Here is a 14,768-nt window from a genome sequence, read left to right on the forward strand (position 1 = left end):
GATTGCATTTTACCTTTAAATTCCTTCAAAATACTCGTACCCAGTGTGCGTGTATCTCCCGAGTACATCGGCATGGCTATGCATCCCGCGATTAGGCCATGCCCCCTTCACCCGGGCCCGGAGTTGCTCATGGCGAGCATGCACTCCCCTAATGGTTGTGTAAAGCTGCAGGTGTGTTTGTCGTGCTTGTCTCTTCGGCCCTCTTATTTCCAGCCCACTTATTGACTTCCCATCACTTCTGCTTCTGGACCCCCCTGTATGCTTTGGCAGAGAGACTAGCCCTAGAGAACCCCCCAAAACAAGTCACTACATGTGTGGACAGTGACTGGAATTGTATTAACTGGAACAAGGTGTCACTGTTCTTGAGTTATGGAAAAGGTTAATTTTTCAGCAATATTACAGAATGACATTTAATAGCAATAGGTGATCACCCTCAGTGCATTTGTAACTAGATATGAATTAGAAACAATATAATTTACACTTTAATATGAGGAATTATCTCACAATGCTTCCTAATCTATGGCAATACATTACTTTTACAACAAGTTCAATAATGCTTTTGACATAACAATCAATTATGACATTGGAAGAAAAAAACTATGACTCAGTTCCTCAGCTTAGACTTTTGCTGCACTAAAAAGTCCCTGAATGCGGCTGAATGTCCACCAGGGGTTAGCTATGTGTGCCGGTTTCTGGAAAAGGTGTAACTAACCATCGGTTCTCCCCCGCTACTACAGTGGTCTGTGATCTAACCCCAGTTCGGCTGATCACTTACAGTGCTCTCTCTCCTCGTCTTTACATCAGCTGTCGTTATCTCGACACCCAGTGCGTCGCTTACTGCACTCCCGCTGTTGTCACACCAGCTGTTCTCTCTCCGTTCGTCCGCCCTTGTGTCCAACTGTATGGCTGAACCAAGAGTGATGCAAAGACCATGTAGGACCCTACATTCTGCGTGATGTGCTTTTTAGGAACTGGGCAGCTGCTCAGACAGAGGGTGGTTGTTGCATTCTAGTGCACATTCCTACACTGCACATTTAATTGGATCTAGCCGCTTACCGGGTGAATCTCTCCGCGGCACTCGTCCTTCAGCGCAGTCCCTCTCAGGCTCTCCTCACACATGGAGCACCGGTACCAGCCCCCTCAGAGCACTCTCTCTCTCTCAGCTCCCGCTCTCCATGCTCCACCCCTTTGACAACTACGGAGCAGCCAATCACCGGACTCTTTCCTTTGCGCTCTCCCAGCACTGCCACTTGCGTCCTCTGGGTCCTAATGCCAACCGGGTCGCGGGTTCTCCCCGCGGACATCACCAAACAGGGAACCCCTTCAGCTCCAGGACTTGAAAAGGCAGGGTTGTCACAGCTGATCACCCCAGGGCTCCACACGTGAAACAAAATATCTTGTGGTCTTCCGGTTGAGCCTACACACTGCACGATCATGACATCTTCCCAAATGACAACCAACACATCAGATTACAAGAATGAACGACGCACATGAATGCGCAATTGTGCATACACTTTATGGTGCATACACACGGTCAGATATGTCAGATGAACGATTGAACGATTGAATGATTTGAACGATTGCACGATTTTTGCCTGTATTAAAATGAATGGAATCATCCAAATCTGACTGCAAACACATGAGATGTCAGATAACTTTATCTGACAAACGGGAACGTGCATCGTTCATCTGACAAACATGTCAGATATGTCAGATTTTCCTTCAGATATGAACGGTTGAACGATTTTTAAAATCGTTATTGTACAGATCTGAAGGAAAATCTGACCGTGTATATGCACCATTAAGCTGCATACACACCTAAAGATTTTCTGTCCAACCATCCAACTAGTGATTGGTTGGAATGAAAATCTGGTAACGTATGGGCATAAATGATGATCAGCAATTTGCTCCTAAATGCCAGAAAACAGATGAAAATAGTCGTTGGACAAGTTTGTTAAATGTTTGATTTACACAATTTGTTCAAATAACAGTTTTTGTCCATTTTCCGGCGTTTGGGAGCAAATTGCTGATTGTCATTTGCTTTCATTCCTTACCAGATTTTCATTCCAACCAATCAACTAGTTGGAAGGTTGGACAGAAAATCTTTACGTGTGTACCCATTAGATGACGTGGACAATATATCATTCCGATTTTCCTCAAAATTGTTTAATGTGTACCTCACCTTAGACTGACAAATAAAGAAGAAATGACCCTACTTAGTATACATTGGCTAGGCCAGCTTTACACTGGCATTTATTCTCAGTACACATTATGGTGCATACACACGGTCAGATATGTCAGATGAACGATTGAACGATTTGAACAATTGCACGATTTTTGCCTGATACACGTTTACATGTTTAGTTGTTATAAAAAGATAAATAGCTCAATGTAACGTTTAGTATCACGAGGAAGAAGACTGAAAGCCCTTTTGGCAGCACTGTACTAGATGAAATGTGAAGAGTTCATCTTTAAAAATCCATTACAATTGGCACCAGCTTTCTGCAAGACGATCACAAAGATTTTTGGCAGCGACTTTCTTACAAATGTTTTATAAGATAAAAATATTTTTAGTTGACTTGACAACCGTGGGCTCAACTTGCAATGAGTTTATTTGCCCAAGGCTCTCTGTAGAAAAATAAATAAATAAAAGTAATTAAATCGTGTATTTATTTGTACACATAGTTTTCCATCCAGTCGTGATTTATGCATTACATCTTAGAGATATAAATGCAGTATAATAAAATTTTTCTTGACATCATGACATTTTAAAGCCTCAAGAGACACATAATTTTACACTTGTACTTCCCACCCAGGGACGATGGCCAGAGCGAAATAATGAATTATAGACAATCATCTCCTAAACTTCTTTATTACTTTGTATACAGAAAGGTATGATATGACTTCAGGGTGCCTCAAAGCTCAAACTACATGTTCTGATAAACTAATAATGTCATACAGTGTGTAGAAAAGATATAGTTAGTGTTTGCTTTGGTGCTCAAAGGGTGAATCCCCTGTAAAGAAATTAGTTTTTACCCTGTTCTTATATAAAAGAGCATCTCAGCATAGTACTGTACCTTCCTGCAGCTCAAATAATTAAAACGGATGCACTTACTGTAGTAAATTAACATAAAGGTTTGTAAAAGTTCTACTATTATAACAGTAATAAAAACCCTGTAGGCCAAAAAATGGATTCAGTGTCTTTCACCTCCCCTATTATCTTTTATTATCTTCCTCCGCTGGGTCTCTCTCAGGATTTTTTAATTTACATTTATCCTTAATTATATCTCAAACATCTGGCAAATGACATTTTATTTTTGTGATATTTATAAAATAGATAAATGTACTTACACAAATAATCTATACCAGTATAAGGATCAGGCATGTGCCGGGTCACCACGGTCCTGTTACTGCTCCTCCCGCTGCTCTGTACACCCCTGCCCCTTCTCTACCTGTTCTTCCACCCTGTCCCACCTCCCCCCGGCCTGTCGCCTCCCTCCCGCGCTGCATACTCACCTCATGGTGGTTACTCCTACTGTCCTGCTAGGGTCTGCCCCACCTCACTAGGAGTGGGAGCCATAGGAGGAGTAGCACCCACGCCGGCTCCCACTGCGCATGCATGTAAGAGACAGGACAGACCTTAGTGAATTACTATATAGATAATAAAATTGACTACTCATAAAAAAGATGTCATTACGTTGGACAGTTGGTAAGAGCTGACTCCTCCCACCAGTGTCAGTTATGAGCTGACTCCTCCCACCAGTGTCAGTTATGAGCTGACTCCTCCCACCAGTGTCAGTTATGAGCTGACTCCTCCCACCAGTGTCAGTTATGAGCTGACTCCTCCCACCAGTGTCAGTTATGAGCTGACTCCTCCCACCAGTGTCAGTGATACACAGGAGAGAGAGAGAGGGCAATGATAGAGAGAGATGGTTGGGAAAGGGAGAAGGAGAGGTGGAGAGAAAGAAAGGGGGAGGTGGAGATAGAGAGATGTAATATATAAATAAAAGCATGTCAGCGCTGGGTGTAACGGGTTGTAATATATATAAATATAAAACTTTCTACACTGGAGTTCTGCAAACATTCCGACCAGGCACTGATGGAACATGAATTCCAAACACACATACAGATGTAATTATCTACGTATTCTCCTACAATAACTGCTCACTGTGTCTGTGGAAAAGCTGTCAGCAGTGATACTACCTAATTATTTCCACGGCTGTCTTTATTCAGGCAGTGGGGCTTCATAAACTCAGATTTATAGTTTGATTAACCAGTGGTTTATCTGATTGTATCCATGTTGCCAAATAAAATTCATACATATCTTATAAAAATGTAATGCAAATATATCAAAAAGAACATCCCATATTTCACAAATCTAGAATGCCCAACATAAATTTACATTTAAAATAATCCAACAATAAAACTTTTAAGCCAAGTCTAATCAGTCTTAAATTGTATCCAGTCAGTGCTATTCTTGTCATACCTGGCAGCTGTGAATTCATAGAGAAAATCTTGTTGTTCACAAAACTGTGATCACGTCATACTTAATGTACTCTACTATGTCATGTTGCTTATGCAACTAATACCACTGCTCATACAACGTGACAACGCTAGCTACATGGATACAGAATTGAAACTACAATCATATAATGTTGTTTTAACCATTACATCTCCTGCTGTAATACATATTACAATCAACATCTGAGTTTCTAACTAAGGGCCTGATTCAGACCCGGTCGCAAGCGCTGAGCGCTCGCAACCGGGTCGATGGTGGCCCACAGCGCATGCACACGACGGAGCCGGCTCCATCGTGCGCACGCACGAGACCCGGCTAACGACGGGCAATCCGTCGCTCTGGGTCTCGCACCAAAGGGGGCGAGCTGTCGATGTTGAGTGACAGCTTGCCCCGTTTGGTGGGCAGGCCGGGAGGGTGGCTGTCCAAACACTTGCCGTTTGGGGGCGGCCCCACTGACATCACTCGCGATGTCAGTGGAGAGCTTCCGGCTCTGTTAGAGCCGAAAGCTGTCTGTGGCTTGAGATGAATGAGACCCTTGTCGCAAGCCCGAGAGTCTCGTCGCAAGCCCGATGGTCGCGATGGTCTTGACCATCGCAACCATCATCATGGCCGCTCGCTATAGCTGTGGGTGGTCACCCACAGCTATGTGAGCGGCCAGAAGGCCGCTCCAAAAAAAAAAATGCCCTGATTCAGAGGGAGCACTCTTTCATAGCGTCCGGCTCTGAATCAGGCCCTAAATTCCTAACTTCTATGAACTTTGGTCATTTCACTCCAGAGTAGCTTTTAATATTCTTTTTATTTAAAAAAAAAGAGTGGATACTTTATTTTTTATTTCTAAAGTGGTCCTCATCGCGGGTGTTCCCGGTAAATGTCAAATAAGAACCCAGCGTCCCTTGACATCCTCATTGTGGTGTTTGTTTGAAATCAGAAACTCTTTAGTAATGTTGTATTGTGCAACCAAGAATAGAAGGAAAATACATCTTAGTGTACACTGGGCCTGATTCAGAACCGGACGCTCTGACAAGAGCGCTCGCTCTGAATCAGGGCCCTCCTACCTAAAATTGGAGCGGCCTCCTGGCCGCTCGATAGCTGTGGGTGACCACCCACAGCTATAGCGAGCGGCCAAAAAGATGGTCGCGATGGTCAAGAACATCGCTACCATCGGGCTTGCGATGAGACCCTTGTGGTAGGGTCTCGCTGCCGCATGCCCATTGAGCATGCCCAATATGGATCTATCAGAGCCAAAAGCACTCCCACTGACATCACTAGTGATGTCAGTGGGGCCGGCCCCAGACGGTAGGCGTTCCCATGGGAACGCCTCCGTCTGGGCAGCAACGCCCCCGGCACGCCCACCAAAGGGGGCGTGCTGTCACTCACCATCGAGAGCACGCCCCCTTTGGTGCGAGACCCATAGTGACGGCTTTGCCGTCGCTATGCGGGTCTCGCGCATGCGCACGACGGAGCTCCCTCCGTCGTGCGCATGCGCACTAGGGCACCATCGACCCGCTTGCGAGGGCTCAGCGCTCCCGAGCGGGTCTGAATCAGGCCCACTGTGTGATAAATGGTGAATTGTTCTGGTTGTTAAATGGTACTGTACTTACACTCACCTTGTTGGTGTAATAAATACACCTTTGGACAAGTTACAGTAGGTTGAGATGAATTCCAGGTGAATTTTCTGTTTTTGCCAATTTGTAGATCATTATGAATCCCAAAAAGAAAAATGTGAAATGATAGTGCAATCAGATATCAGCAAATGTGGAGAACACTAGCGCACAGCTGTACTGTACACATGCATTGATATTTTTTATGTTTCAAACAAGCCTTGGACATTTATTTATTATTTTTAGAGATCCGTCAGTGTTGGTTGGATAACTTGGAATTTTACCGATTTATTAGGAATGATCCAATTAACAAAGGAACACCATTCTCCTTACCATATTTCCTGATTATGGCACATTGTACTGTAAAGAAAAGAAACAAAAAGGTTGTCATATGATGACAAGCTGTCGTGGAATTAAATAAAAATATATTTAAGAGGCTGTTTCCCGCAGCTTTACCCACGATGAAATCGCTTCTACAAACATTTGTTTTATTTGAGGTGTTCAATTCAAGTTGTGAGCGCAAAGCACCTCTCCCCCCAGCCCTTACTGAACGCACACATGCTATTGCTCAGCTTTAACTTGACGGATCAAGATAAAACAAACTGCAGGTATTTCTAGGAGTTTTTACTACAAAATGTTGCAGTTTTCACGAAAATCGGTCCAGTAGGTATCTACTGAGATGTCCAGAAGCTGCAGCACTAATCCATTGCTGTGCGTATTAAGACGCACAATTCATCGCACCATCAAAGATTGCACCATCCCTATGGAGGTGCAGAATCTCTGTTTAAACATGGCCCCCTGTGTCAGTGCAGCTGCCTCTTTAGATACAGTTGCTCACCATGACACACCTGTGACATGCCTGTGGCTGGCTAGCGACTCCAGTGTTACCTCCTAGGAATGCCTTCTGAAATCCCCAGCTCGTTCTGCATCGGTAACCATCGGAATGTATGCGCAGTGCAACACAGACACATGCACAGACTGAAAACTGGCCACTTGCGGCCGATATTGACACTGCGTCCACCTCTGTATCAGACATTATATCTTTATGTTTCATACATATATTATTCCATAAAGGCACACTAACTTACAATATGGATCTATTTGGTTTGTAAGTTTATGATATCAAACACTTTAAAGTCCCATTTACCATGGTTTTCTTGTATCCAACGTTGGAGCTTTGCTAACTGATGAAGAAGTGTACAATTCTTTTCTTATTTAACAAGTATAAGGATACTGGCTGAACTTAGGAAATTTATTTGTAATTTTTGAGTTTGCTTTGTTTTTCTTGACATGTGACGAAATCAGCATGGGTATTAACCATGACAATGACCACCCATCCTGCGCAGATGGCCTTCACATCATGTCAGGAGAATGGATCAAGGGGCAGAATCTTGGAGATGTGTCATGGTCCAGATGTAGCCGGGAAGACCTTGAAAAATTCCTTAGGTAATTATCTTGATCTCTGGTAAATTTATGAATTATGACATGATATGTTATGATCAAAAGACGTTCCCATTGACTGTGAATTGTTTTTGTACACGTCACATCATAAGTAATTTAAATATCTGTGTCATAATCACACATAACAAATTATGCCAATTTACTAATGCCCACAATGCATATCAAGCGTAACATTATAAATGGTTTAGGTCACTCACCTTACACTTCCTTCAGATGTTATTATATTGTCTCATACAATCTAAAGCAGATGGCAAACTAATGAGTCTCCAGAACATACATTATTTAAATAAACATTTTGTTAATTTCACTTGTTACTTACATATTATACTAATGACTGCTTCGTGTTTTGATATAATCCCTTCAAATTTTATATAGTTCAAAAACGTGCTATTATTTTATACTTTATGTGACATGTGTAATATCATGTTGGGGTCAGACTTTCAGAAAACTGCTATAATCTTTTTCAACTCAGTTAGTGTTATGCTGGGCATGCACTGTCAGATAAAATGTCTGTCAAACCAACAGTCATTTTATCGGACAAGCTGAAACCATCAGATATTGTGGCCATACACTGTGCAAATCTCGCTTCCCTTTGGTCTAGAACCGTCCCTGGGTAGTATTCTAAAAACTGTTAACAATGGTCATTGAACTAAATTGTAGTAGTTGTAAGATATAGAATCACTTCTGGGTGACATCTGTATCACCCTTGTTATCCAGTGCATCCGGGCAAATTGGGAAGTTTATATTAATAAAAAAAATTAAATCAACCACTTAAAGCTCTTCACATTTGCTTCATAGACTCTGGCTGCACAATACTTTGCTTTAATCTCTTTCAAGTTCTCACATATTGCGTTCTACACAAGAAGAAAGTGAAATTGTCCAAACTTTCTCCAATCACCATTTGTGTGTGTCTGACATAGTGTATTTATAATGGGTGCAGGGTGTGCACTGCATATGGGCCTGCACAGCCTACACCCAAAGTATACTTAACCTGGCTCCGGCAAATTGCTCCCTCCTCCTCTGGGGCGCTATCTTCCCAGCTCAATCTTCCACGACAGCAAAGACTCTGGCGCTATACCAGAGCCTTTGCTCTCTAGTGCACATGTACCAATTTCCCGAATATCACTGGGAAGATGACGCCACAGAGGAGACGCCTGATCAGGGGCGGATTGGGAATTTAATGTGGCCCTGGAAAAAAATGTGGAAGAGGCCCTATGTGCGCGCGCCCGGAAAAGTGGGTGTGGCCTAATTACAAGAGGTGTGGTCTAATGAGAAATGCCATGCCCACAAGCCACTCCCCCCATTATTTCATGCTAGGGGCATGCCCACAGCTCCAGGAGCCATTCCCCCAATCCCTCTCTCCAGTGAATAAGCACAGCGAGCAGGTGAATGGGTATTTTCTTACCTATATGATCTCTCTGCAGCAGGGAATCTCTGAAGAAATTGATCCTTCTTGGACAGGCAGTTTCTTGAGTCGGTGATTACTATTCATGCTGAGATCACATGGTCCGGAAGCCACCTGTTTGTGTAGCAATAAAGCCAATGTCATCATCATGCAACAGAGGTTTAACCAGATAATACATAGTAACAGATGTTTTGGGGCAGGATAAAATGGGAGTTTCCTATACTGAACAATTTAATATTAATAAAATATATTTGCTCATTTGGTACCATTTGCATTAGAATATGGTTTCCTTAGAAATGTTATCTTACTGAAGATTACTGTGCCCCAGTGTTTTCTTCTAATAGTACCAGTGGTCCTACCGTCCTCTATGTGTGTGTCCAGCATCATCATCTTGGTGTGTCTCCAGCCTATCCCCTTACGTGTTTCTTCAGCGCTATCCCCCTGCGCCTCTCCAGTGCCACCCCCAATTCTCTCCTCTCTGGCACCATCGCCTGTGTCTCCCCACAGTGCCATCCTCCAGCGTCTCCCAGGCGCCATCATCCTGTGCCTCTCCAGCGCCATCATCCTGCGTCTCCTCAGTGGCATCTTCCTGCCCTAGCACAGAATAGCCCTTCTTTCTCACACACAGGTCATCTCCCCTTAGCACAGAATACCCCCCCTCCCCACAGATCATCATCTCCCGCACCCCTAGTGTAGCAGAGCCCCTCCCCACAGACAGATCATCTCCACCTAGTATAGCTACCCCTTCCCACAGAAATATCATCTCCCCTTAGAACAGATCATCTCAGTATAGCATCCCCCCTCCCCCACAGAAATATCATATCTCCTTAGAACAAAATGAGCCCACCCCACAGACAGATCATCTCAGTATAGCAGACCCCCCTCCCCCACAGAAAGTCCATCTCCCCCCAGTTCAGCAGATCTCCCCTCACCCCCTCCCCCTTAGACACATAATCTCCCCTCACCCCCTCCCCCTTAGACACATCATCTCCCCTCCCCTAGACACATCATCTCCCCTCACCCCCTCCCCCTTTGACATATTAAGACAGATCATCTGCCCTCACCACCTCCCCTTTAGACAGATCATCTCCCCTCACCCCCTCCCCATTAGACACATCATCCCCGTTTCCCTTAGACAGATCATCTCCCCTCACCACCTCCCCCTTAGACACATCATCCCCCTTTCCCCTTAGACAGATCATCTCCCCTCACCCCCTCCCCCTTAGACACATCATTCCCCTTTCCCCTTAGACAGATCATCTCCCCTCACCACCTCTCCCTTAGACAGATCATCTCCCCTCACCACCTCCCCTTAGACAGATCATCTCCCCTCACCCTCTCCCCCTTAGACAGATCATCTCCCCTCACCCTTAGACACATCATCTCCCCTCACCCCCTCACCCTTAAACACATCATCTCCCCTCACCCCCTCCCCCTTAGACAGATCATCTCCCCTCACCACCTCCCCCTTAGACAGATCATCTCCCCTCACCACCTCCCCCTTAGACAGATCATCTCCCCTCACCCCCTCCCCCTGAGACACATCATCCCCCTTTCCCCTTAGACAGATCATCTCCTCTCCCCCTTAGAAGGGCCCCCACCCCAGACATCCCGAGTCTCTCCTGATGGACCTAGCCCCAATGCCCTGCACTGCAGCTAGCCAGAATGTCTCCTCTCCTCTCTGCCCTTTCTCCAGGCTGTGAAATTAAACTTGACACTTCACAGCCTGGGGAGGGAAGAGTAGAGAGGAGACAGACTGCCTGGGCGTCCTCCCATTCCCGCCGGCGCTGCAACTTACCTCCGTCGCTGTCACCCGCAGGCCGCTCCACTTCTTTTCTTCTTCACTCCTCCGCGGCGTGTGACGACAAAGGCATGCTAGGCAGGGTTTAAATAGGCCACGCTGGCCTCGCGAGAGAGGCTCAGGCGCGGCAAGGCAGAGGCAGAGCTGACAGTCAGCTGGCCCGGGTGCCTGTAAAAAAATAGTGAGTCTGTGTCAGGACCCTGCGGCCGTGGGTGACGGGGATAAGGGGGCGGGGCCTGAATGGAAAAGCGGCCCCACAACCAATCGGCCCACCGGGTGTAACTGCCAATCCGCCCCTGCGCCTGATGCATGGTCGGGGTGCGACCCTCAGACTAGTGGGTCTGCTGCACATTCGCCCCCTTTTGCGTTAATATGCTCCTGGTGTGTGTGTGTGTGCGTGTGTATACATATACATAGTTTTAAGACAATTTGTAATGGGTGACAGTTGTAATATCTTAAAAATACTTCTAAAGCACAGACATATATAAACAAATAAAACCTCGATCTTTAAAGTTTCATTCTTACATACATGCATACTTAATGTTAAATAAAATCAAATGTTTATTTCTGGCTAATGTAGTTTTTTTTTTTAATGGTGATAGAAAACAGCAAAGATTATACACAGTGTATCTTATTTATATATTAGTGTAGTCTGTTGTGCCAACTGGGTAATGGAATCTGTTACTCCCTGGCCCATTTCTTCTCAATCCCTCTTACCAAATCTTAAGCAATATCTTTTCCCACTTCAGCCAACTGTAGTTGTTTTTCTGTCATTCACACTGTTAGACTTAGCCGCACAAGATACAGCAACGCAACCTAGTGCTGCCCGACTCCAGTCGTCATCAATCGGTGATCCAGGCCCATATTCTGGACCTGAAAAAAATTAAATAAATTAAGTGTCTTTTTTTTGTCTAATATTTGTCGGTGTGTGTGTGCGTTTTAGGCTTAACCGCACAAGATACAGCAAGTCAGCAACGCAACCTAGTGCTGCCCGACTCCAGGCGTCATCAATCTGTGCTCCGGGTCCAAGTTCTAGACCTGAAAGAAAATAAAAATAAATTGTCTTTTTTTGTCTAATATTTGTCAGTGTGTGTGTTCGTGTTAGGCTCAACCGCACAAGATATAGCAAGTCAGCAACGCAACCTAGTGCTGCCTGACTCCAGTCGTCATCAATCTGTGCTCTTGGCCGAAGTTCTGGACCTGAAAAAAAAAAAATTATCTTTTTTTGGCTAATATTTGTCTGTGTGCGCACGACTGCACGTGTGTGAATTTTGTAACCGCACCTTGACTACACTATTGGTGCTTGTGACACTGCTTCAAGATAGCAGAAAATATGGAGGGCTCTCACATAACAGGAGAGCAAGGCCAAGAACCACATGTTGCAGCTGCCGCCAGCAGTGCAAGGCCTTCAACTTCCTCATCCTCTATGAAGGCCCATGCGCCAGGACTTAAGTCACGCCATCGATATGGTAAAGCTACCTTTACTTAAGTTAAGAAAAAATTTTTTTAAGGAAATTTGCCTTTAGATAAACAAAAAATTGGCAATATGCCATTCACTACATGAAGTGGCAAGGAAAGGATAAGGCCTTGGCCTTTCTTTATGAAGGCTGCTGGTTCTGATTCTGATAGCCCTTCTGCTTGTAGTAGTAGTGGTGGTAGTACCGTTAAAAAATGTAAAGTTGTTAAGATGAGTAAGACAGCTCCGGAAAAATCAACTTTTGCCCTGAGAAATCGAAATCACAAATCCCCGAGGAGAGTGCAAGTGTGTCTGTGGTTGCCATGTGTGAGCCAGACCTAAATACTAGTGTACTGGAGGATCCTCCAAGTTCCAACATTTGTGTGCCCTCTTTAAATGTGGGGAAGGGCAGTCAACATTTTGCAGATGTAGTCAGTGAGGATGCTTCTGTGGAATTGCACATGGAGGAGGAGGATATTTTGGTAGTTGAAGGCGCTAAGGATGATGAAGATGTTGGTGATGAGGATGTTGATGCCAAGTAAGTGTGTAAGTACGGCAACAGCTGTTGCCCATGGATTGAAAAAGCCAAAGCCCATTGTTGTCATGCCGGGGCAAAAGACAAAAAAAAATCCACTTCTCACGTGTGGAATTATTTCCACCCCAATCCGGACAACAGTTGTCAAGCCATATGTAACCATTGGCAAGCAAAAGTGAGTAGAGGGAAGGACCTAAACCACCTGGGGACCTCCTCCTTGTTACGTCACTTGGAGCGCATTCATCAAATATCAAAGTGTATGTCGCCAAGTTCCAAAACTCAAAATGTAACAAGTCCAGTGTCACCTACCTGCTCCTTCTCTGTGGGATCCAAATGCCTTTGATCTCCAACACCAACACCTGCATCATCAACATCCTCATTCGTCATCGGGAGTAGTCCTACTGCAACCAATGTTGTTATTCTAAGCATGATTGACTCCTCTCCTATCCGTGATTCCTCAGAAGGATCCTTGATGACTATGCCTGTTGCTGCTGCTGTTGCTGTGAGTGGATCTTCATCCCAGAAGGGGACCAAGAGGAAGAATACTTGCAGCGTATCCTCCAAAAAACAATTGACTGTCAAACAATCATTTGCAAGGGCAAACAAGTATGGCAGCAATCACCCATTTGCACAGCGGATTACTGATGCCATAACAGCTATGCTGGTATTAGATGTGCATCCAGTATCCGCCGTTACTGCAGTGGGTTTTCAACAGTTGGGGTCCTGTGTCCTCACTACCAGATCCCTTCTAGATTCCACTTTGCTATAACAGCAATTCCAAGTCTGTACAAGGACATTAAAAAAACCTTATTAAGGTCCTCAGAAATGCCATTGTACCCACTGTCCACTTGACCACTGATATGTGGACAAGTGGGACAAGGCAAACTAAGGATTACATGACTGTGACAGCCAACTGGGTAGGTGTATTGCCTACAACAGCAGCAGCAACATCTAACAAAAGACAGCTGATACAGAGGCAGGCTACTCTTTGTATAACTAGTTTCACTATGAGGCATACCACTGAGAACCTCTTAGAAAAACTCAGGGAAATCATTGCTAAATGGCTTACCCCACTTGGACTCTCCCCGGGATTTGTGATTTCAGACAATGCCACCAATATTGTTAGAGCATTACATGTGGGCGAATTCCAACACGTCCCATGTTTTGCTCACACAATTAATTTGGTGGTGCAATGTTTTTTAAAAAGTGACACGGTCGTGCAGGAGGTGCTCTTGGTGGCCCGCAAAATATCCGGACATTTTAGACATTCGGGTACTGCTTGTCGAAGATTGCATGACCAGCAGGTACTGTTAAATTTGCCCTGTCATCAGCTGAATCAAGAGGTAGTAATTCGGTGGAACTCTACTCTCTATATGCTTCAGCAGAAGGAGGAACAGCAAAAGTCCATCCAGGGCTATACAATGGCCTATGACATAGGCCGTTGAGGGGGAATTCACCTTACTCAAGCACTGTGGAGAATAATTTCCGTGTTGTGCAAGGTTCTCAAACCCTTTGAACTTGCCACACGTGAAATTAGTTCAGACACTGCCAGCTTGAGTCAGGTCATTCCCCTCATCAGACTTTTGCAAAAACAGCTGGAGAAACTGAAGGAGGAGGTGAAATGGAGCGATTGCACAAACTATGTCGGACTGGTGGATCAAGCCCTTGATTCACTTCACCAGGATCCAAGAGTCGTCAATGTATTGAAATCTGAAAAATATATTTTGGCGACCATTCTGGTTCCTAGGTTTAAGTCCTACCTTGTGAGTTTTTTTCCAACAGACCGAAATCTAAAACTGTGCAGAGAGCTGTTTGTCAGCTGCAGCCACACGTGAAACGCCATCATCTCCTCCTTCAGTTTCTGCAGCTGCCAGGAAAAAACTAAATTTTCCCTACAGAATGCCTGCTGGTCATGCAAATCGTTCACCAAAAAATGACATCTGGTCGGGTCTGAGAGAATTGCCTACTAGTGACATGTCTTCTACCGTGA

At 44.7% G+C, this 14,768-nt stretch overlaps 1 protein-coding gene across 1 annotated transcript in view; it reads left to right on the forward strand.

Annotated features, from left to right (window-relative positions):
* The window catches only part of ADAMTS19 (ADAM metallopeptidase with thrombospondin type 1 motif 19), a 266,057-nt gene that overhangs the window by 140,098 nt on the left and 111,191 nt on the right, over window positions 1-14,768 (forward strand). The window contains exon 9 of the mRNA XM_088475170.1: window positions 7,426-7,566. Within this exon, the coding sequence (XP_088331296.1) occupies window positions 7,426-7,566 (141 nt within the window). The remainder of the gene's footprint in view (window positions 1-7,425; window positions 7,567-14,768) is intronic.

The sequence above is a fragment of the Taudactylus pleione genome, unplaced genomic scaffold, assembly GCF_031769625.1.
Source record: "Taudactylus pleione unplaced genomic scaffold, aTauple2 ptg000162l, whole genome shotgun sequence".
Lineage (NCBI taxonomy): Eukaryota > Metazoa > Chordata > Amphibia > Anura > Myobatrachidae > Taudactylus > Taudactylus pleione.